This window comes from Sinocyclocheilus anshuiensis, unplaced genomic scaffold (genome assembly GCF_001515605.1).
Source record: "Sinocyclocheilus anshuiensis isolate Anshui unplaced genomic scaffold, SAMN03320099.WGS_v1.1 scaffold1473, whole genome shotgun sequence".
Taxonomy (NCBI): domain Eukaryota; kingdom Metazoa; phylum Chordata; class Actinopteri; order Cypriniformes; family Cyprinidae; genus Sinocyclocheilus; species Sinocyclocheilus anshuiensis.
Window position 1 is genome coordinate 428,647 of NW_015548335.1, and position 24,909 is coordinate 453,555.

The 24,909-nt window shown below is 38.8% G+C and overlaps 1 protein-coding gene across 4 annotated transcripts in view; it reads right to left on the minus strand.

Annotated features, from left to right (window-relative positions):
- The window catches only part of LOC107656527 (tensin-1), a 69,814-nt gene that overhangs the window by 16,283 nt on the left and 28,622 nt on the right, over positions 1-24,909 (minus strand). For 2 of the 4 annotated variants that reach the window (XM_016444409.1, XM_016444407.1), the window contains exons 12-18: positions 15,111-16,529; positions 9,881-10,065; positions 9,630-9,768; positions 4,588-4,683; positions 1,951-1,968; positions 1,507-1,675; positions 3-755 (exon numbers count right to left, since the gene is read on the minus strand). In XM_016444409.1, the coding sequence (XP_016299895.1) occupies positions 3-755; positions 1,507-1,675; positions 1,951-1,968; positions 4,588-4,683; positions 9,630-9,768; positions 9,881-10,065; positions 15,111-16,529 (2,779 nt within the window). The remainder of the gene's footprint in view (positions 1-2; positions 756-1,506; positions 1,676-1,950; positions 1,969-4,587; positions 4,684-9,629; positions 9,769-9,880; positions 10,066-15,110; positions 16,530-24,909) is intronic. The other 2 variants (XM_016444408.1, XM_016444406.1) reach the window with 2 other exon arrangements.

Sequence of the window (24,909 nt, forward strand, 5' to 3'; positions counted from 1 at the left end):
GCTCTTCCGGAGTGGTGTAGCCGCTGTACATTGGGTGCCTGTCCAGACTGGGGCTACCCTGCGTTAGGGACGGGTGGCGTCCCGGAACGGGGCTGCCATGGCTGGGATGTGTAAGTGAGGATTGCCTGCTCAGGACAGGGCTACCCTGGTTGGGTTGGGTAACAGATGGCTGTCTACTCAAAACCGGGCTGCTTTGGTTAGGCAGAATGATTGGTTGATTCGGGGACGCCTGTCGGTTGAGCACTGGGCTGCTCTGGACTGCTTGTCCCATAGGTTGCCTGCTGAGAATCGGACTGCTCTGAGTCCCATGGGTGATGGGATACTGTCTGAACAGCATCGGACTGCTCTGCGTTCCCTGGGACACCATTGCGTGTCTTCCTTGCAGGGGACTACCGGCCATTCCAGGCAGATGACCATTGGCCGGGTTCGGCTGTCGGCCCAGAACAGGGCCGTCCTGATTAGGTAGTCTGTGCTGGAGGCCAGGAGCGGACGTCAGGTCAGGCAGGACGGCTTGGTATCTTGTGCCAAGGCTTCCGGCGAGTGGCTGGATGGCCGTGACATTATTTTGCACGGCCTCTGGTAGAGAGGGGCTGATATCAGGGGTGATGTAGCCACCCAACATGCTGCTAGAGGTGGAGTAAGAGGGTGTGGGTGTTTGGTATGTGCTTTCGGAGGGCTGGGAGTGAAGGACGGAGTCGACAGCAGCCTGGGACAGAGAATTCAACCCCACCCCGCTATCGGTCAATGTGCTTTCACTGAAAGAGCGCAAAACAAGAAAATGAGAATGATTATGATAATGATTTAAGCTAATTAAGACTGATATTAAAATGCATTTGTAAACAGACAGTACACGGATACTTTTTAGCTAGATTGCATTCTGCATTCAGATGCATTTATTGTGTAAACAAAAAGATTTGATCTCACATACGCATACAAAATGCTAACTTTCTCTCACATTAAGAGAGGCTGCATTTAATTACATGTAGCTATATGAGGATAATGAAAACATTTGCATGTATATCATTCATTCATTCATTCATTAAATCATTAGTTGGTTATGATTTATTTTATTATTTATCATTTTTTTCTATGACACTCAAGTATTGTAAAAATGCTTTATAAAAACCAAACAAAATGGTTGATAATTTTACATGTTAATAAAGTAAACACAAATGGGCTGATCTTCACCAAATTAAGCTGCAATAAGGACCAAATGTATGGTGCTACTCAAAATCTGGATATTCCAGTAAGAAATCAGTGTGTAAATCTATTAAAAATTGCTTTCAAAAATAAAATAAAAAATGAATTAAAAAAAATAAAAATAACAAAGATAACACAATTACAAAAATGTTAACTAAAATTAAACTGAAAATATAAAAATAAAAGCTAATTTAAAATATATAATAATATATTACTATTCTATAATAGAACTGTGTGTATATATATATATATATATATATATACTCAAATAACACTGTATGAAACATGAGGCTAGCAGCCACTTACACTGCATCTGGGCTCTGAATGGGGCTGCTGGAGGAAAGAGGAGCATTGTAGGCATGGGACGGCCCAGCAGGACGAGCTAAGCTGTCACTGTCATATGTTGGAGACACAGGCGACGCTGGCTGCCCACTTGCAGCTGCTTTGGCCACAGACTCCACATAGCTACGAGGCTCTGGCAAAGAAACAAAGAGAGAAATACCTGTGAGTGCAAGAGTTTAGACGAGTCAAACAAAAAGTCCAAACTAAGATTATATATAAATACTTTGTAAGGCCGAGAGGTGACATCTGACCCTGAACTGTGAAAAAACTTCATTAAGGTCAGGTGAATAGGATAAAATGAGTTGTAATGAAGAATGGAGACGACCGTGATGTGTAAGATGACAAAAATCGGCCAGAAGGTGAGGTGGTTTGGATGTAATACTAGACTTAAATCTTATGCATTCTTACCTTCCTCATCCTCACTCTCTGTTTTCCAGACAGCAGAAGAACAAAATTATAAGACAGAAATAGAAGAAGTTCAAAGAGATGGGGAGAAGAAGGGATAATTGCTAAGCATGAAAAAATTACGAACGATAACAGCTTTTTTACATTCTAAGCCCACATTAATTTCTTCCATAATCACAAAAACACAACCTCTGTTTGTTTTCCATACAAGCAAAGTGGAAGGTTATTCATTAAAGAGGACAAAAATCCCCCCCCCCCTAAAAAAAATGTAAAAGTGGTCCATACGACCTGCATTTTGTCTCCTTTTGTATTTTACACTAGTAAAAATTAATCATAATGACACGAGGGTGCAAAAACAAAGAGAGCATTTGCACATTTGTGTAAATTATTACTTTTAAGAGAACAAAAAAAGTGAAACACAACCAAAGAAAACACAATGCAATCTTCATTTGCATTTTTGCTGCTCGAAATACCAGCAGGCCCCAGTGCAGATTAAAAAATCCAAAGTTACATCCCTTATCTTCAAATAAGCACATGACATCATTTAAGATAACTATAGTAAGACAAAGAGGCCCCTGTGACACATCATCTCGTAATAATCTTAGTGTGTGTACAGGTGCATCTCAAGAAATTAGAATGTCGTGGAAAAGTTCATTTATTTCGTATGTATGGCTCTTGTGTTTTGGCAGGCCTCAAATTAATTCCCTGAGGAGCGACGCTAAAATCAGCCCTGCATGAGAACTTGTTCCAAACTAAAGAGTCTCCGCAACTCCTCATAGGATCCTGTTACCTCCGACTCTACAAAAAATACAGTTTACGGTGAATCTCACCGAACCTGCCGAGACACGACTAGGTCATATATTACCCCAGAAATCAAAGGAAAGAAATAAGAAATGATAAAGGAAAAGAAATGTGGACTTGTTTTCATGACTTCACCCCTGGAGACATTGTAAAACTGCATTAACAGAAACAATTTAATAAATTATTTTTTGGCTATATTTTTGCTGAGCTTGCTAATATCAAGCTTAAAAATCATCATACCATCAAACATTTTATTTTTTCCTTGGGACAAAGAGAGTGTAATAAATCAACTTAAAAAGGGCTCTGTTCCAAAAACTAGTAAGCTGTCTTGTCTACTGCCTATATAGGCGGCAAAACATGACAAACATGGCGGCGCGTTCACACGCTGCGGCTTCTCTCTCTCCCGATAGAAAGGTGTTTTCGTGTTTTTTGTCTTGTGAGTCGCAGTGTTTTTGTACGTATTCGTCGCGTCTATCTGTCTCGAAGCGCGCATACAGTCGTGAGTTTCTGCTCGATGTCGGCAGAACCACATTTTTAGAGTTAAACTCTGCGCACGCCGAAGAGCTGCGGGATCTCGGTCTGCTCCGGAGACCCACACCATCACCGACCCCCACTACTGCATCTCGCCCACAGCGGAGGCGCCACAAGCGGCGTGAGAGGAAGCAGAAGAGGGGTAAGCGCGGAGGTATCCGGGCTAGGCTAGCGGCTAACCCACACAAGCCAGCTATCCCCACCATCGTACTGGCTAACGTACGCTCTTTGGACAATAAACTGGACTACATCCGACTACTACGCTCAACTCAGAGGACTGTAAGAGACTGTTGTGTTTTTGTGTTCACGGAAACATGGCTCAACAACAGCGTTCCGGACTGCGCTATTCATCTCGATCAGCTGACATGCTATCGAGCGGACAGAGCTCGCGTCGAGGGAGGTAAGGAGCTACTTACTAAGACAACATCCTCATAAGTGACTGATTTGGCAACTCTGGATATATTTTAATTGAGTTTGTTCTAGCATGGTGCTGAGATAACAACATGACACTCTAATAAGCATAAAAATAACAGTCTTTAATATTGAGTAAAGTAGTCCATTTTTAATTACAGTATATTAAACTAAACTGAGCTTTCTTGAACTGATATTTTCCACTGGAAATGTATTAGGAATACGCTACTATTGAAAAAGTGACAGTAAAGACATTTCTAATGTTACAAATTGTTTCCACAAAAACAATAAATAAATAAAAAAAATAAGCACAACTGCTTTCAACATTGATAATAATAAATGTTTATTGCACAGCATTCTAAGCATATTAGATTGATTTCTGAAGAATCATGTGACACTGAAGACTAGAGTAAAATAGTTTACAATATTACTGTTTTTACAGTATTTTTAATCAAATAAATGCACTTTAGAAGGCTTTAGAATTTGGCCAAAGGGGAATTTTAGAAAGTACAATAATAATGTGACCTTTTGTATCAATGATCCCTTTAAATGCCACCTATGTAGGCAGCTCACTAGGTTTTGAAACAAAACCTTTCACTCTCTTCCACAGATACACACACACATTAAAAGACCACAGTAAAATGATCCCAATATAACCACATATGAAAAGAAAACACCAATCCATTTAAAGATACGTATGAGCTCACGGCTCAAGAGAGTAGAAAAGGAGAAGGGGAAACACTTGAGAGGGAGAAATGAAAGGTTATTTTGATATATGGCCCACAATATGTATTTGAGCTCCCTTTATGGAGCACGGCATGGAGCGGCTCAGACCAAAGCCAAAAGACCACGCGTGTCTGCATGTGCATTACACTGTATATGTGTGTAAAACCTCACCTGAGCCTGTCTGGTTGAGCAGTATCTCAGCAGGGTTGTGGGGCTTCAAGCCCAGGAAGGACAGTGGTGTTTTAGCCAGTCCAGGAGGAGATCGACCTAAAGCGACACAGAGCACAGAAAGAAATGTTTTATTCAGAGTGTTATCAACTTAAAACATACTTAAAGCAAGTACATCAAGGCAAATGCTTGTAGCTTGGCAAGCTTGATTTCACATATTGCTGCAATCAGAATAGGGTTGTCGATCAATTAAAAAAATAACAGAAATATTTTTGTTAAGCTCCATCAACGGTTTTGAATATAAGAACGCATCCCACTTTTTAATTATGGAGGACTAGGAGAGTCACTAAAAAATAAATAAATAAAAGGTATCAAATCAATATTTTAATTAAAAAAAAAAAATCACTTAAAATTGTCAATTAAACTGAATGAAAAAAATGTATTTATATAATCAAAAATATTTCAAATAAACTGATAAATCATTTTAAATTGAACAATAAAACATTTAAATTGAAACAAAGCATTTAAATTTCTACAAATTGCTTTTCTTTATCCATTTGCCAGTTGAATTAAAAAAATCCACCCATGGAATTAGCATATAAAAAATTATTTGAATATGCTGTAATGAGACAGAGTGCATGATTAAATGTCAATATTTTTAACAAATCACTGGTAGCTTAATTAACTGTACTAAATTATTCATAATGCATTATGTAATGCTGTAAGGGGTGCTACTGTATATAGCTGTCTTGATATGTTTTTAGCAAGCCAAACACACATCTGGTTTAATGGCACAGACATTTGAAGGTAACTCTATCACTCCCTTGAGAACTGAAATTATGTTCAGTATGATGGTGCACTTGCAATGCATTGGTCAAGCATTCACATCTGCGTTTGCGTACTTGCACAAAGTATGTCTTTGGTCCTTAGCCCTTATAATACAGATCAGCGTTTACCACTTTCATCTTCAAGGCATCAGCATTTGACAATCTTATCAAAGAGACTGACTTCCAGATCAAGAGCCTTTGAGAGACTACTGTGATAAACACTGAGCTTTTAAAGACAGCAGACTGAGGTGGCTATTTCAGTATGTGACATGGATGGGGAATGAGCTAATGTCTCATGCTCTGTGGCAAGGCCGTGCAAGCGCCTCTTTAAAAGAGTTAACGATGTGATTAACACTCGCTGTAACGGTGCCCAGTCAAAAGAACGAAAACAAGACAGATCATGCAGACAGCATACACCTCAGCTGAACAGATCTCGAAAACGTCACATTGAAAACATTCAAGACCTCACTACACAACGAATGCTACGAACAACTGGACGAGTGACTCAAAAACAACACATAAACAGTAGTGCCGAGAAAAACAAGACTGGTGCGAACACACAAATGGGGAAAATAAATGGTGATGTGGACGCAGAGCTGTGGAAAGCAGCACGCTTGAAGACAGCGAGGGTTTTGAGTTTAGAAAATGTCTCTAAATTGCACAAATGATGCATACATTGTTGCATAATTGCACCCCGAAATGTGTCAGAGCATAATGCGTATAAAATATTTTTTTTTTCTTTACTTCTATCAGACAGTTATTCCTGGATGTTCACTAAAAACCTTGCTTTACCACAATAGTTGATTGACAGGTGAGTGGGTGGTCCTCCGATTGTGATTTGAGCAATCGAATCACACTGTTTTGGATCTGTTACACCTTAGAAATTTAGGAATGACTATTTCAGTCAGATCAGATCATGGTGTTCTTCAGGGCTGCTCTCCACGTGCATTCTGGGAAAGGCCGAGCATATGCTTGCATTTTGACAGGGCCAAGTCGATATCATTGCTGACACACATGCATCCTCCACTTACCAAAGAATCCAAATCAGTTCTTTGTTTGGTAGAATAAGTGCCTCAGCATTGGACACAAGGAGAAGGGGAGGGGGTTGTATAGAGAAGCTTTCCAGCCTCCCGTTCTCTGCAGGAGGAGGGAGCCACAGTGACGTGCTACTAGAAAGTGTCTACTGGAGCATGTGAGTGTCTGTCCACTTCCAAACAGAAAAAGAGCCCCTACGGGTCACCTGCTCCCCAGGAATCCAACAGAACCATCAAAATTTTTACAGATCATGTCATCAGCTAGGGCTGGGTGATATATAGCTTAAAAAATAAAAATAAAAATATTATATATATATATATACATATATATATATATATAGAAAACCACATAATAAAACTACTAAAGTAAACGAAAACTGAAAATATAAAATAATAAATAAACAATAACAATCTAATATATAACATAACTGATCACACTTTATTCTAAGGTTAAATTCTCGTGATTAACAAACCATTAACTATGTATATATATATATGTTTTTTTTCTCCAACCATTTGATGATGTTTAATATATCTCAATATTTATGAATTTGCACAGAAATTATAATTACAATCATCAAGTCAATGATCAATTACAATAATCAAGTACATTCAAATATTTCATTCAAAAAGTTAAATACAGTAAAACTCTAATTAAAAATAATCAAGACATTCTTTCCACTGTTTTACATTAAATGAAATGATATTGAAGCATGTTCATTTATACGCACCAATATAACAGCAACATTTACCTAAAAGTATTTTTACTAAAACATTTTAATACTTAAAAAAAAAATGCTAACATCAAGTGAATACACAAACAAATTGCTGAATTAAATCAACTGAATTAATTAATTATGAATTTACTAATTGAATTATTGTACATTTTCTGAAATTTGAACTGATTCACATCAATTAATCAAACTTCCTATAACAGATGTAACTTTTTTTTTGTTATTAAAGTTTTAATTACATTCATTTTATTATAAACAACATTTACCCTACATATTTTGACCAAAAACATAATGCAAAATAATGCAAAAGAATCAATGAATGAGTTTTGATTTGATTCTTTTTAAGCAGATTGAACTGAATCACGGGAAATTAATCAACTTACCAAGTCTATCGAGTGTTCTCATATTATGGTCCGGTTTCACAGACGGGGCTTAGCTTAAGCCATGACTAGGCCATAGTTCAATTAGGATTTTAAAGTAATTTTTATAAACATGCCTTAGAAAAAACATTACTGGTGTGCATCTTGAGACAAAACAAGGGCACTGACATATTTCAAGATCAATCAGTGCAAGTTTATTTCAGTTGAAACAGCTCAGGCTTACATTTTAGTCAGGGACTAGGCTTAAGTCTTGTCTGTGAAACCGGGGGTAAGAGCTACAAAAAAAAAAAAAAGAGGGATTACAAAACTATTCTAAAGAAACTGTCATTAGGAACTTACTGTATGAATAAACAGCACATTATATCACCAGCAAAACAACTGCTAATATATCATGAATATTCAATATACCTCCCAGCCCTAATGTTCACTAAGTATCCTGTGGTAATATAACACAAAAGGACAGGACTTGATTGATTATGTTTTGTGCTATTGTAGGCTGAAGCTCTGTTTTGTTCTCTGAAGTCACATCTAGGTGCTCGTGGTAGCAGATCTAGTCTGAAGAGCTTTGAACGTGAAGTGGCCTCAGGGTACGATGCCAGCTCAAGAGAATGACTTGAATCGCTTTCGAATTAGGTGTCTGGTAAAAAGAAATGTCGTGGAAGTCCAAGGAAAACAGAGCTGCTTAACATTGTGTGCGTCTAACCTTGTAAATAGGCTACAGACTTTTACAAGAAGCTTTATATTAAACCTGCAGGGACAATATGCTGGAGGGGAAGATGAAGCAATAGGTTATAAAAACCTGTACAGGAGAAATTCATCTGCACATGAAACCTGAGGCGCAAATGTGCTTGTTCTTGCATTGAGATACGATGACTGTGGAGGCTAACATGCAGCAGAAAAACTGCTGACAAAAAACATTTCTCAGACCCACAGACGTTGGGAATTGCTGTGGAGCAAGTGAGAGTGGGGTCTTTCTGATCTGAGCACTTATGCATGTCTATGAGCCAACACAAAGTGTGTGTTATCACTCAAACGGAGGCCACACATCTTTAACGTTGAGAACATATGAATGAACTACAGCATCTGTTAATGATATCTACAGGCTATTGCAAACACCCCGAGGTAAGGTTGGATTTAAGTGTAGCCAGACCTCACGTTGGCTTATAGATAGTGTGTTAATGTAATGTTAGCCCTAAAGATTCTTTTACAGAAAGAAGAAAAAAAAAACACCACTATTCTGACATGCTAATTATGAAACACAATGGCTGTTCCAAAACCTATTGAGCTTTCTTGCTGTCTATCACCTACATAGGCAGCTGCCTCCTAAGGCTGCATCTTAACTGATCTGTAACCTCATAAGTGTGCAATCTGGAACACTCTAAATGCGCAGTGGCGTCATACACATGAAATATGACTCACAATTGATTTCATTTGAGATTTGTGTTAGCATGTTGCTAAGCTAATGGTAAAACATTTCAATTAGAATAACAAACAAAATAAATACTGGATAACCCAAAGCTGTTTTTACCAATACTTTTAGCAAATTATATTTGTAATCAATAACTGCCCGCATTCTCCACCATCTTAGATGGTGGTATTCACAGTTTTTTGCAATGCATTTTCTCTGTGAAGGGTATAAGCAATGCTGCCTTAGAATATGGCTTAAAGAAGGTAATAATCATGCTGTCTATGTTCTGGAATAGCATTTGTGTTAGAAACACACCTATGATGTTGCCTATGTAGGCAGTTCACTAGGTTTTGAAACAGAGCTCTCCTCTAAAAACTCCATTATACCAATAGCATCCAAACGACTGACAGTTTGACTTCATTGTTGCTTCTTGCTATGTTTCTATAGTTTTTAGAGCTTTACTCTAAAAACTATACCAATAATATCCAAACGGCTGACAGCTGAACTTCATTGTAGTTTCTTGCTATGCTAAACACTTCTAGATAACATGAAAATTAACAGAACCAACAATCAGCGATCGCTGTGACCCTTTTAAAGTGTTGACAGAGAGGAAGTTATTCTAGAGCTCTGTGGCACCCTCCTCCTCCAGTGGGGGAACTTACTTAGGTTGAAGTAAGGGGTTTGTGGCGTGACAGGGAAGGCAGGGGATTGGGGTAGGGCCTCACCACCAACAATCGGAGGGGGGCTGACGGGACCCCCATCCATTTCCTCAAACGCTTCCCTGTAGCTGTGCATGTGTCTCTGGAGAAAGAAGGACAGGTGGACACATATTCAAATGCATGAACACATATACATCCACACTGATTTCTGAGATTAATACTAGGAGTAATGTGAGTGTGTCCATGCGGTCTACCTCCTTGGGCCGCCCCCCAGGGTTCATAGCAATGGTATTGGCCAGCTCGGGTGAGATGCAGCGGATGGGGGAGCGGACCGAGCTTCCTCGTGTTGGGCTCTCGTCTTGGGAAAGGCCTTCACTGAGGGTCCGACACCGTCCAGGAACCAAAGCCTCATCTGGTGACATTTCACCAGACTGAACTCCTGCCAAGAAAAAAAAAATATATGACGTCATCCCTAATACATAACTTTCAGGGCCTGCAGAAGAACATTTATCATACTTGAAAACAAAAAGTATCCAAATGTCAAAATATTCCTTGAAGAAATCCATGGAAAACTGCCAATGAGCTCTTAAGAATGAACTCTCTGTCAAAAGCTGCACTGACGTCCAATTCGCACCACATAAAAGCCTGTTGGAACTACAAACAATGTTCTCATTCAAACAGCCTAGATTACAAAAAGCTGGAATATTAGAGAAACTCCATGGATTTAAAGGGTAATGTGTACTTCAGGATAAAGCTCTGGAACAGCCTCAAAGCGACTCCAAAGCCTATTTCATCATTTTCTGTTTGATACCAACAGTCTCTACGGTGTAAATAAAACTGGATTTGTGTAAGTCTTCTCTAGCAGGGAGGGGAAAAACAGAGAACAGAAATGGATAATTAAGGAGTTTGGTAACTGAAAGCAGATGGAATGCACCTCAATAAAGTTCACAAAAATCACTATTATAATTGATTCATTTATCTATTCAGTGACGGAAAATCATAACCATAATAGTTCGATCTTATTAAAATCTAATTGGTTTTACCCAACATTTGTGTATTTTTATCTAATTTATCTAATAGGGAGTCAAAAATAGCAGTAGAAATAAATAACATGAAATGATATTAACATGAATGATTCCGGAAATACATGCTACTACTTTTCTAAGCAGAAAGACTTTCCCATAGAATTAGAGACTTTAAATGTGTGCAGGGTAACAGTCTGCAATGTATTATGGTATGTGCTATCACTGCCAACTTACAGATAAGGAAAAGAGCTTTTACAGGTTCTGTGAAAGCATGTACAGCCACACACAGTTTAAAGCTCATTCAACTGGACGCAGTTTGAGAGCGAGCAAAGCATTAATACATTCTGGTGGGAGTGAGTGGAATATCATGGAAACCGGGCAACAGGCTGAGCAAAATATTTACTAGCTCCCTGAGCGCAGCCTACGATTGATACGTGCGGTCAGACCACAGCTCAGACCATCAGAACCTCACGTGCGCTGGGAAACAACTTAAGAGAGATTGACCACTTCCACTTCTGAACAAGTGGCCACCCTTGCTCTTAAACGTGACGTTAGCCGGACATCCAGGGTGCATTTAAACCACTTCTGGAGTGCTGCCCACAAAACGAGCGGTTCAGAACAATAGGGTAGTGATGTCACAAAGGGAGGTTCTTCAAAAGGGCTCTCACACTCCATCTGCAATCTATTCACATTCCTGGATTAGACTCATGCGGTTTCTACGACAATGTCAAACATTCGAATTCCAAAACTGACTGGTCTGGGAAGCGATGAATCCAGCGCTTGGATGTACTGGGATATCATATGGTCTATATCCCCCAGTGTCGCTTCAGACAAGGTCGGGAGAGGAAACATGCAAAACAGATGTAGTGTGCCAGATCTACAGCTGTGCATGACAAACTGTGCTGTTACCTTAGTGATTACACTGTCCTAATAGATTCAAGCTGCTCTAACTGAGGTGATTCAATCAGAGAAACCATCATTTGAACCAAACAAACAGATTCAAAACAAACAGATTAGATTCAAAATGCTTAATGCAAGACGTAAAATACACTAAAATGCTAGTTAAAATAAAGCATCAGTTTTTACACTCTAATTCACTAAATGAAGAAAAGGAAAAATGATATTTAATTATATTCATTAATATGCAACCATATAAACAGCAATATTTTCATACAAAAAGTTCCACTAAAATATTTTAATAAAAAAAAAATTGCTATGCAGGGAATTGCATGAGTGCTTTCTGAGTGATTACAGAGATGTAAACTGACTGACCTACAATGTTGTCATTTTTATCTAAAAATAAAACTACTAAAATGGGTTTTTGTTCATTCAAATAAAGCTGAAATTAAAAAAAGATGGAAAATGTAAACTTATGTTGATTTTTTTAATAATTTTAAGTTGAAGTACTAAAATTACTAAAACTAAAAGCAATTAGTCAAATTAAAAACAAAACTGAAAATAAAAGTTACATTTAAAATAAAAATATTAATGAATACTACAAAGGTTTATAAACAACACTGCTCTGATTCATTGAATCAAATTATCTTTATGAAGTTTGAAATTATTAATGTAAATGATTTAAACTTACCAGCTGTAATCATTTTTTTTGCTACTAAAATTTAATTTAGCAACTCTACTGAAATGTATGTCTTAATGGTTTCATTGTCACAAGACACAAAGGATTGCAAAATTACTCTAATTACTCTCTAAGAGTCTTAATTGGCAGATTAAAATCATCTAAGCTTTTACAATGCTGCTCCATTTTATATCACCAGCAAAATCATTACAAATATATTGTGAGTTAAGACACATGAGAGAAAAGTTTATTCTTTTTCTGGCATAGCTTTCTCCTTTCTAAACTTCAAGAATCTAGCATGAGGTGAATAAGATATCTATTCTAAAAGAGCAGGACATATTGCTCTTTCTCTCTCCATAGTCTCGTTTATGCCATTGTTCTATCTGTATTGGATTGGATCAGACTCAGGAGAGGTCCAAGACAAACATTCACCCTGGTACGTGGCTACTGAACACGGCCTGAATGGGCCCTCGAACGGGACTGAAGACAGTCGGTGTACGAGACGTTTACTCCCCTGTGGCAGATAAGGATTGTATAATGGTCTCCAGACTCAGGGAGGATTTATTACCCTTTGTCCTTCATCTAAATGCTAAAACAGAAGTAAAGGAGAGTCCTTGAATGAAGCCAGTGTCTGCTCGTCTTGGTATTGTTCCCCAGGTCTGGTAGACTGGATCTTGTGACATGGGCTCAGTTGATCCAGACAGACTGGCCGTTGTCCTGCAACTGTGTAACTTTAACTCGTCACATAATACAAATGCAATTTGTTTGTAGAGGTCACCCAGCACAAAGGAGCAAACTGAAGTAATACTCTTGTTAACTGTTATTTCACCCAAACAAGGTGAAATTCCAGCACAGGTTAGTGGATAAGGAAGAATGTTAAATTAGTGAGATAAAGGAGAGAAATAAAAACGGAGGAAATAGTGAAAGAAATAGGAAATGGATAATTTTTTTCTTCCTAATTACCATTACAGTACATTCACACGGGGCATCGGCTTCAACGCCTTCAAGCAGGGAAAGATAGGGGGCGAAAGTGAGAGAGAACAGAGAAATAGCACACAACCACACAACATGCACAGGTGTTATGAGTTAATGTCAGCGGGTGGCACAGAGCATCAGAGAGACCAACCACTGAAGGAGAAAGAGCAGCGGCGGTGGCCGAGCTCAGGAGCATTCCGCTTGCCACTTATGCCTCGGATACGAGCAGTGTACTCTGCATACCATCGGGAGGAGAAGGAAGAGGAGGAGGAATGATGGACCGTGGCAGGACGTAAAGGAAGAAGGTGAAGAGGAGGAAGGGAAGGCGGAGGTAATGATGAGATGGGTGTTCCACAGACAGGATAAACATGAGAATTGAGAAAGGGGGGGAGAGAAAACATTAGCACTTGCCAGCATACTGATAATGGCAAAATCTTCGAAGATGGGTCATATGGTAAGGCTGGGTGATATAGATTAAAAAAATATGTTGTAAATTTTCGATCAATTTCCCAGTCCTAACATATAGCATGTATTTGCCTTAACTTCAGGTGGAAAGATAAACACACACTATCTGTGGCAGAATGCTGTGGATGTTAAATGTAGACAAAGTGTTCCCCTAATTCTAGATAGTGACGGGTCTGATAAGCAAATCCCAGAACTAGATACAGAGAGCTCTTCAATCAGTGTTGCAAGAGCTTGTGTCAAGAGCAAGGACTCAAGGGGAGGGTTACAAAGAAAGACAGCAGCTTCCTCCTCATGCTGTCCTTCTCATTACAGGAACACTTATCTATGCTGAGTCAACAACACTACTAAGCATTGGTCTGCAATAAAACAAAACATAGCTGACTAGGTTTGTCCATGAGAGCCTTATCTAAGTTGTTTCCTCTCAGGTTTAACATTGGTTTCCTGAGGTTCTTAAGATGTGGTTGGTTTAGCTAACACAGCTCTTCTGGCTCATCAGCTCTTCCTATCAGTTTGCAACCTTCATTACCTGTTTGATGCTTTTTAAACATTAATTTTGTAAGATAAAAGATAAAGAAGGCACATTAACTGTAAAACCTGTACTGTACAACCACTAGGGGGCAAAAGTGAGCCCAGAGCCAATGCATGAGCCCTAATTCAAGTAACAGTATGTTTTACATTTATGTTTTTGGCAGATACATAGCAAGCATTATATGGAAGTCTATATATATAGTGTTTATGACATTTTGGGTTCTAAGATCCATCAGCAGTATGTGATAGACTTAGTAATAACATCTGTAATTGAAACTCAACATTGGAAAAAACTAATCAAGTCATGGTGAATTTAGCCTGCAACAAAACAAGACTGGGTCAACAAACAACTCTTACGTGCTGCCATTATTCTAAAAACATTGACAAGAAGAAGACCTAGGCTTCCAGGGAAATCTTTCTAAACTAACAAGCTGAACAGATAATGTTCACAGAAAAAAGTTCACTGCCGTAAAACAGCCCTCAGTTGTTTGGGCACTTCTCCAGATGTAATGTACAAATGTTCGGTTTTGGCTTGGCACAAAAAAGAAATGTGGTCTGATATTGAGGCTTAAGCCAGAAGCACTTTGGACAAAGCTTTCTTTGTGATCTCACAGTGCTCATGTCAACGCCAACAAAGAAACTCCACCAAAAAAGGCACCGCCTTGAGTGTAAAAGGCAAGCTCTCTAGACAAGCTTAACTCAAGCACTCAAGACAAGCATGGAGATGTTTTCCTTTACTACATTTCCCTTGATAGCTTGTTTCAATTCGCATTCTGTATACATAAAAATATGCAGGAGTAATGTAGCCTAAAGGTTAAATGTCTTGGCTGGTTGTCACCCAAGGATTGACTAATGTACCATTACTATTGTGCCTTTGAGCAAGTAAACTGAGAATTATGAAAGAGGTGATCTTACCAGCTACACGGTGAGCTACAAGACCATCCAATTTGTAGTTGGCATCTTCCAGTTCAGACTCTTTAGGCAAAGGGGATGAGGAGGCAGAATAGCTATGCTGGCTCTCCTGGGGCTCAGGGGATTGGGACGTGGTGCTTGAAGGGTAAATGTTCAGGGGTTTCAACTGGAGAACTCCAAAGGTGGAGGAAGGCACTGTGGACTGGTACATAGGAGCCTGACCTTCTGTCTCAAACGGGAATGCAGCATGTTGGGATATGGCTGGTCTCTGTTGGTTCATGGAGGGTTGTGGAGGCTCTGCAGCTACCTGTTGAAAGGTCAAAGGGTATCCCCCTGAAGAGACCCCACCTCTGTCATGAATGGCTGCATCTGCTTGGTAGGATGGTCGTGCTTGGGCTTGAGAGAAAGATGGTTGGGTGGTGACCACTCCACCTTCTCCAGATGGGGCACTATGGGACTGGGGGACTTGAGAAAGTGCTGGGTCAAGGTCCAACATCAGCATGTTGAGGGCTTCGATGGACTGCTCAATTTCTTTCTGAGATGTCATGTGAGGAAACTCCGGAAGGCTGTGGGATTGTAGCACAGGGTTGAAGGTGACCCCATCTGTGACTGGGACCTCAGGAACACCATACTGTTGCCACACATTCAGTCCCCTCTGCACTGCATCCCTACTGCTGGTCGTGCGTGTGGGAGCTTTGGGCATGTACTTCTGCTCCGTGGTTGGAGTTGCCCCTAATGATTGAGATCGGTAGATGTTGCCATTCTGGTTGGCGTAGCCACTAGAGGATCCTAAGTGCTCTTGGAAAGATGATGAGCTATGGACGTTGGGCTCGTGGACACCCTTCTCCAAGTAGGGTGCATCTTGTCCATTAATAACCGTCTCTGACTGGTAGTATAGATCTGCTGGAGTGGCTCTGCCCTCAAAAGACGAGAGGGTTCCAAGACTGTCCACACTGTTCCCTTCCTGGCTGTTGGGCAGGTCATCATCAAGGATATCCGTCTCACGGTCTATGTTGTTGTGTCCGTTGACATGAACCTGGGCAGGGACGAGGTGTAGGATTCCGCTGCCAGAGCTGCTTTGGTAACCTGTGCGATGCATTGGCGCTTGCAAACCACTGAGCAACTGGTCCAGCTCCTGTTTTTCCTCTGGGCTGAGGGGCTGGGAGGACGGCTGACTCACGAAGGCCGGCTGATGTCTGGCTTCATCTGTGCGGTCAGTTTTGATGGAAGTGGTGGAGTTGCCCGAGTCACTGCTTACAGACAAGGCGTGGTCGACTGGTGGTAGAGTGTGGTCTACAGCAGGTAAAGTGTGATCGACAGCGGCTGGGAGACCATTGGTTGTGACCCCTCCGTCGAGAGACTCTTTCTTCCTAACCTTAGCATAGAGACTACCGTCCAATGGACCTTGTGTGTGAATAGCGTCTGTAGAAGAAAAAAAAAAAAATGGAATGTGTTAATACATTTAGCTATTTCATATATACACATAAAAGCAATAAGCAACTTCACGTTGTTCACAGTTATGTCACATCGCTCAATTATATCATTAGGCCCTAGGCCATGCTACCGTAACTGAGCACATTATTAATGTATCCAATCAAGCAAAAGCTACACTCTTCGCTGCAATAGTAACAAAATATGACAGAATCTATTCTAAATCCCAACATATCAGGATATTAAACACTATTATAGTTTAAAAACACTTAAAATTTGAACATTTACTCTCCCCATCAAGTCCCATATAAAGCATGAAGACAACTAAACTTTTTCGTTTAAAGGGTTTAATTTAAAGGGATACTCCACCCAAAATGATGTTTTGGACCCCATTTACTTCCATTGTATGAACAAAAACACAAAATATCATACAGGTTTGGAACAACATGAAGGTGAGTAAATGATTACTTTTTTATCTCTTTAATGGCAACAAAAATAATTATTTATTGGAGAAAATTATGCTAACCCCTATAATGGACTACATAGACCCTTCTGATTGTTTTTAAGCACGCAAACACTTATGGAGAGTTTTTCAAACTGTTTGAAAGTCAGGCGGATTCTCTCCCTGAAACATGCACGTGTACTCACACATGCAACGAACAGCAGCTCTACCTCGCGCAAATGAGTCAGTTTGCGCCTCTCATGAGAGGCACCACACTCCCAGTCCAAGCCAGTGACTCACCAGTGGAAAAATCATCACATACAAGATTGGAGGCATTTCCTGTCTCCTTGGAATTGTAGTGTAATTTCCTATACTCACACATTAACACACACGTTCGGACACTTACACAAACACATAACACACCTATTTTAGGGTGGCTGTGTGTCAGTGTATCTTTGGCACTGAACAATCAGTGTCTTGTTTCCCTGTGGTCATGCTTTTTAATAACAGACTGTAACTGTTTTCTGGCTTTCCAAAACCACTAAGCCACTGTCTGACAGTTCACTCAGCAATGGCCTTTTGATATCAAAAATGCATTGCAATCCCAGAAAAAATTAGCCGTGTTCTGTTCAGTGTGCTTGGGAGAATGTGACTGCCTCAAAACCACAGACTGTGACAAAATGTCATTCATTCAGATAGAGCCAGCCTGAAACACTCACGCTGAGTTTCCCATGGTGTCTTAATGCAGGATCTGTCGAGCAGCAAATCTGATAATACAGTTGGGAAAAGTGGGCACAATGCTCTGGGCTCTTCTGTGCTGTTTTTTGACACTCTATAGCACTAATAGCTGAAGACGGGAGACTATGGCTCCCTAGTCATGAACAGTTGGACTTGTGAGATAAAGCAGGGGTTCTCAACTCTGGCCCTCAAGGTCCACTTTCTTACAGTGTTTAGCTTAAACCTTGATCAAACTCACCTGCCTGTGACTATCTAGTAATCCAGAAGACATTGATTAGCTTGTTCAGATGTGTTTGTTTTATTTTTAAGTGCCAGTTGGAGTTGTTTTATCTGAAATAGGTGGTACCACAATAAATACAGCGGGGGAAAAAAAAAAACTAATTCATATAATGCTGCAGACGTATTGGCCGATGACTGGCCAGTGGTAATCTGCATATATTTCGTAATCAGAATTTCTGTCCTCTAAAAGGTAGTATTTACAGATGGGTCATTCTATGAAATGCTTTTTCCAGTTTGCTAAAAGTGCCTTTAAAAGTATATTTTTGTAAATAAGTAAATAAGGTGCTTAAGTATTAATAAATTGTACTGCACCATCTCAAATAAAATAAATTAATTTTAATATAGAATGAGATATAGAAACTTCTTCAGAAAAGTAACTGGGTTAACATTTTAGTTTAATTTCACATTTCAAGCCTTGAACACAAAGTGTTCAGTAAGAGGTTCTTACAAAGAAAATGTAATGCTGATACTTCAACGAATTCCCAAGTTTAAAAATGTTCATCTTATTTTCTATTTAAAAAAAATCTGCATTATTTCACAGACATAACAGAAAACCAAGTGCAATGCACAGTGAATATCTAGTTAACTTGCTACTATGCACCTCAAAAATATTTTCCAAAATACGATGCTACTAACCTGCTAAACTATGACATCCAATGCTTTTCAATCATCGACCAGTGAGCATCATATGGTCTGCGGACATACTGTGGGCGATTTGAGACTAACAGCTCCCTCAAGATCCTTAAAAATAGACATCCCGGGTTACCTCAAGAGACTTGCAACAAATTCAGTGATCACCTTTGACCCAGTGTCACATGTGACCTACTGCTTAGACTGGAGGTTAAACACGAGAGTACACAAGCTGATGTCTGTCAAATGCTGCCAACCTTGATGTCCGTTGTTGCACATCAAATATAAATTGGTGCATTGACCAGAAGAAACACTACCAAGTTCAGCATATTATTCAGCATATTAGAACGATTTCTGTGACACTGACGACTGGAGTAATGGCTGCTCAAATTCAGCATTGCATCACAGGAATAAATTCCATTTTAAAGTATATTCACATAGAAAACTGTGATTTGTATTTACAATATTACTGTTTTTACTGTATTTTTGTCAAATAAATGCAGCTCACCTGTTTTAAGTTGTAAGTTACAACTTAGCCTAGTCTTGATGTAAATGGGCACTAAGTTACAACTTACACTACTAAATATTTTTTCGTTGCACCATTACACGTAGTTGAAGTGTAACTCTACGTATTAACTAAATATTTATGGAAGCGTCTGGTCAGGACTAACAGTTGGAATAAAATAGCAGATGTGCTATGCTCTTCTTTTACCCGACAACCTTCAATCCTTTAGGCATATATGATGCTGCTGACATTTACACTCATGTACATATTAAGAGAGAGAACAATGTGTGAATAAACGTACTTTGTTTCTTTTTTAGCGCGTCTTCAACACCCCATCTACAGCGCACCTCTGTGCGCTTTGGTCCGTGTTGCGCATGTCAGATGAAATAATAAATAAATGGCATTTCTTATGTTTTTTTTTCTTTCAGTATTTATTGATGCTTATTTATTTCAATTACAGTTTCTGAATGTTATTTAAATGTAAAAATAGCTTACATGGAAACTCGTTTATATTTTTACCGTTAGTATACGCAAGGCAAAAGAAGTTAGAATGAAGGATAAATTAAAATTCATAGCATTGAAACAAGTTCTGCTTGCGTATTTGAAGGTTTCTATTGGATGATTTAGGGTAAACGTCATATTATGCGACTACGCATTACTTTACGGAGAGTTTACGATCTACTTGCTACGTCCTGCCTTACGAACAACTGGTGCAACCAAATAATGTATAGATTTAGTTACAAACTAGCTAGTAATTACTAAGCCTCTAGTGTGGACTTAACATTCTAATTTAAGTAAGAACTTACGAATGGCTGGTGCAACCCTACCCTGGTCATTACTTGCTTTTTGACATCCCTAATTCTGCATAAACCAAACTTTGCAGGAGTGAATTCAGATGTTTTCTAATGATATGACCTAATGTCAAAACTGAGATGACTATGTTTGTTTCTCCTCTGTGAGACCAGGCCTAGGGCCAGAATTTTCCTTTTACAGCATAGTGTGGAAAAAATGAGCTTTTCTCCCCCATTCTTCCCTTTTTCTTCCCCTCCAGAGTTTCCCCTAACAATCCCTCAGCTGTTTCAAACATCTCCCAGCGTTCTAGTACTCAAAAATAGCACCCACCCCGCACCACGGAGGAGAGCGGCACCTCGTATAAACATCTCAGCAGGTTAAAACTTCATCCGTGACATGAGAATGTTCACCTCAGATGAGCCGACCAGATCTCATGTTTTATTTGCACCTTAAAAACACCTCATGACTTAATCTACTGACATCAGAGGAGCTGTCGCTGTCATTAGAATCTGCCATCTCGATGTGGAATCAGACACGCCTCTTTCTTGAAAAAGCAATCGTCTTCTATTTCGGCGTGCTTTTTATCACCTGTTTGCAGACACGGGTGATATCACACCCAGATCGCGTTCATCCCTAATCATCACCCATAAGAATAGCACACAAGCTAAAGTGCTTTAGATATTTTTCAAAGCACAAAAAGAGGCACAAGAAGACGTTCCTACCTGCCTTAGTGCACAGCTCTATAAATGTCCAAGAAGAAACAAAGTTTTGAAAAGTCTGAGTTTTTTCTTGCTCTCGAGCTCCAGCAACTCAACACTAGCGAGTTGTGGGAGTAGTTTTGCATCAGAAAGTTCTCTCCTCTTTCTCCACCTCCTGTTTTAACTCTGATTGAGCTGTGCTGCTGAAGATGACATGACTCTTTCCTTCTCGTTGGATGTACAACACTCCTAGTGAGGTGGGCGTGAATTTATCCTCACCCAGCTGTGTGTCTGGTGTCTACCAGAGTGACATCACTGGGGCTTTTTCTGTCGGACAGGCTTGTTATCCTTCACTAACGCCCTGGCTCTGCTCCAAAACCCAGTGAGATGCCTACAAAGGCAGCATTTAAAGGCATCATTCCAATGACACAAAGATTGTTCTAACAGAAAGATGCCTTCTTTTGGCCAAATTCTGCAGCAGCATGTATCTTTTACAGAAAATGTAATCCCACAGTGCACTGTGGTGGTGGAATTTTTTTATATATTTTTTTTAAACATACCAAGATGGCAGATAGAGAAAGAGAAATGTAATTATAAATAACTTATATTAATTCAATATTAATAAGAACAAAAAAATGATATCATTAAAACATTTAATTTTAAGAAAAAAAACAATGTATTAATAAATAAAGGCCTCCAAATTTTTTTTTAAAATAGTTTACAATTCATTCAATAACAAAGTAGTAAGTTTCAATATAATTAAAAAAATAATTGTTTAATATTAGATTATAATTCCTTCAAAAGGAAAAATTCAATATAATGAAAAATGGACTTTTTACAATTAGATTAGGATTCAGTCAATACCAAACATGTTGGTACAATATTTAATATAATATAAAACATTTTATAAAAAATATTATAATATCAACATCAATATTATTATTATTATTGCTAATATATTATAATAATAAAATATCAAACTACATTTTTTTATTATAATTAATTTATTACAATAAATACTGTTACAAGCCAATATAATTAAAATTGACTTTTAAAAAATTTGATTAAATGAATATGGGCAGATCTCGGGCTCTGCTGTAAAAAGGTATAAATCAAACATGTTTAAGAAATAAATAATAATAAAAAAATGTGTGATGTTATCTTTGCAACATGCAAAGGCTAAATTCTAACAAAATCAATTGTACAACTTCCTGATGTAGATTGTAGGAAGCAGCTGCCTATATAGAGCCTTTTAAATCGGTGACTTATGAGGTTCCTACCGTCATGATGAGGTCTTAAAAGGCAGCAGTCTAATGGCGCTTTTCCACTGCATGGTACGGCACAGTACGGCTCGCTTTTTGGGGGTTTTCCACTGGGTACAGTACCTGGTACTTTTTTTAGTACCACCTCGGTTGGGGTTCCAAGTGAACCGTACCGTTACCAAAACGTGACGTGTAAACTCTGCTGATCACGGATTGGCCGGAGAGAATAGTCACAACCTGCGTCACTGAACTTGCGACACAAACACAAAAGAACCGCTAGATTTAAATCAGCACAGCCAGCGAAGGATCGAACGCAACCGTTTTGAACGAGCGCACCTTTTTTTAACAACCAAAAAGTTTTGTTGTCCATTGCAGAAGAACAGATGTTCCTCTCGTTGATAGCAGAGGAGCAGACCAGCGAGAGCTTGATGGGGCAACGCGGAATGAAAACTTTTTTTTTTAGGAGTCGTGGTGGTAGAGGCGGCGCAACTATAACGACATGTGAATAATCCCGCCCACTCTAAAGCGGTACTGAACTGCAGTGGAAACACAAACCGAGCTGTGCCGTGCCGTGACGTACCGTACTGAGCCGTGCCGAGCCGAGTCGTACCAGGCAGTGGAAAAGCGCCATATGTAGGCAGTGTACAACTGGGCAGCTCAGTAGGTTTTGGAACAGATCTCCTCTCAAACACACACTCACTCAGGGCTCACACTGGCCCAAAGTCAATAACGTGCATCCATAAACACTGCAGCTCTGTTCCAAAACCTAAGTCAGCTGCTTTGTGTTTCCACTTGCTATTGTTTCATGAAAGCAATAATCTACTCTAATGCATTTACAGTGATTTTACCACAGTTTCATGTCGTGCCTAGAACACCCCTTACCGGGTTTGGCCTGAACACTATGATTTCATGGTACTACTTTTTGCCAGAATGGAAAACTAGCATATTATATTTAACATTGTTTGAGAGGTCTTACCTTATTAAGATTTACAAGCACAGGCAGCTGGGGGCTTTGAGTGAGTGTGTGTGTGTGTGTGTGTGTGAGTGTGTGTTTGTGTTTGTGTGTGAGTGTGTGTCTGTGAGCGAGTGAGTGTGTGTTTGTGTGAGTGTGTGTCTGTATGTGTGTGTGTGTGTGTGTGTGTCTTTGAGTGTGTGTGTGTGTGTGTGTGTGTGTGTGTGTGTTTGTGTGTGTGTGTGTGTGTTCACATTACTTCACAGATGTGGACATTTGATCAGTCAATGGTTGATGCATTAACGGTGTTGTACATAATTGCCTTAAGGCATAGAACATTACAAAGAGCGTCTTGATTGGCCAATTGCTTAAAATAAAATAATAAAGTAAAATAAAATAAAATAAAATAAAATAGTCAATGTAGTTTCAGTAAAAAAATATATAGATAAAAATACTTGAGTGGCTTTTTGCTTAAAATAATAAGATAAAATAAAATACAGTAGACAAAATAAAATAAAATAAAAATGGTTAATGTCGTCTCAGTAAAAAAATATAGATAAGGAGACGTGAGTGGCTTTTTGCTTAAAATAATACAATAAAATAAAATAGCCTGTATAAAATAAAATAAAATAAAATAAAATAAAATAAAATAAAAATGGTTAATGTCATCTCAGTAAAAAAAAATATAGATATGGAGACTCGAGTGGCTTTTTGCTTAAAATAATAAAATAAAATAGCCTGTATAAAAAAAATAAAATACAAATGTTGAATGTCGTTTCAGTAAAAAATATAGATAAGGAGACGTGAGTGGCCTATTGTTAAAAAAAAAAAAAAAACGAAATAAAATAACTTAATTTAAACAAAATACAGTAGCCTGTATAAAATAAAAAAAAATAATAGACTGTAATACAAGCATGACATCATGGCTCATGTTTCATGGTGGGCAGAAAAAGCGGATCATTTTTGGATGATTCAAGTAGCAAAACATGGACTGTTTATTGGACTAAATAAAGGGCAGGTAATGTTTCAGAAATGCCAAGAGTCCCTTGAAAAATGTGTAATGAACATGTTAAATGACCAGCATTGGGAAGGGGTTTTTCTTTGTTCAAGCTGTTCATTAATAGTCAACATTAATGATTTCTCTATATCTTTTATCTAAACATATGTGCTTAATGTTAAAAAAGATCAATAGTTCTGGCTGCTGCTCTGTGAGTTATAGTCTGAGCTTTCAAGGACATGGAATGAGATTAAACCAAGAGGAAAGAGAAAAAAAAAGTGAACGGAAGGACTGTACAAACTTCACATGGTGTGTCTGCAGGAAATGAATGTACTGTATATGTTTGTGTAAGTCAGTCAGAAACAGACCAGCAGTCAGCAAACAGACATCCTGACAATGTGACACGACTGATATCCATGTAATGACAAACACCCGCTGCCATAAATCAAAACATACAATGTGATCATCGCTTTAACACCTGCTGCCAAAACACTCCCACAACTGAATCATACCCTTGCGAACCAATGTGGTGTAGATCACAGATGTCTAATTCATCTGATCTCATCTGCATGTACATGCTGTTTTTCCCAAATGATGGCAATGTTTGAACAATTTAAGTGCTGTAAACCCTTAGAGCTCACCAGTGATTCCTTTAGCACGTGAAAGACTGGACATCAAACCTGAAAACAGGCCTTAGATTGCTTATGAAATTTAAAAAAAAGAAAGAAATTACTAGAACCAAAATATTTTCAAGCTGCTTTTAGTGCTTCCTCACTAAAATAAAGTCTTGCGCTCATGATGGCTGCATTTATTTGATCAAAAATGCAATAAAAACAGTAATACTGTGATAATTACAATTTAAAACAATTCTTTTTTTTATTTTCAGAATCAGAATCAGAATCAGAAGAGCTTTATTACCAAGTATGTTTACACACACAAGGAATTTGACTTGACGACAGGAGCTTCCAGTGCAGAAGAAAGTACAATATACTATATATAATATCATTTATTCATGTGGTGGCAAAGCTGATTTTTCTGCAGCCATTACTCCAGTATTCAGTGTGAGTGTGTGTGTG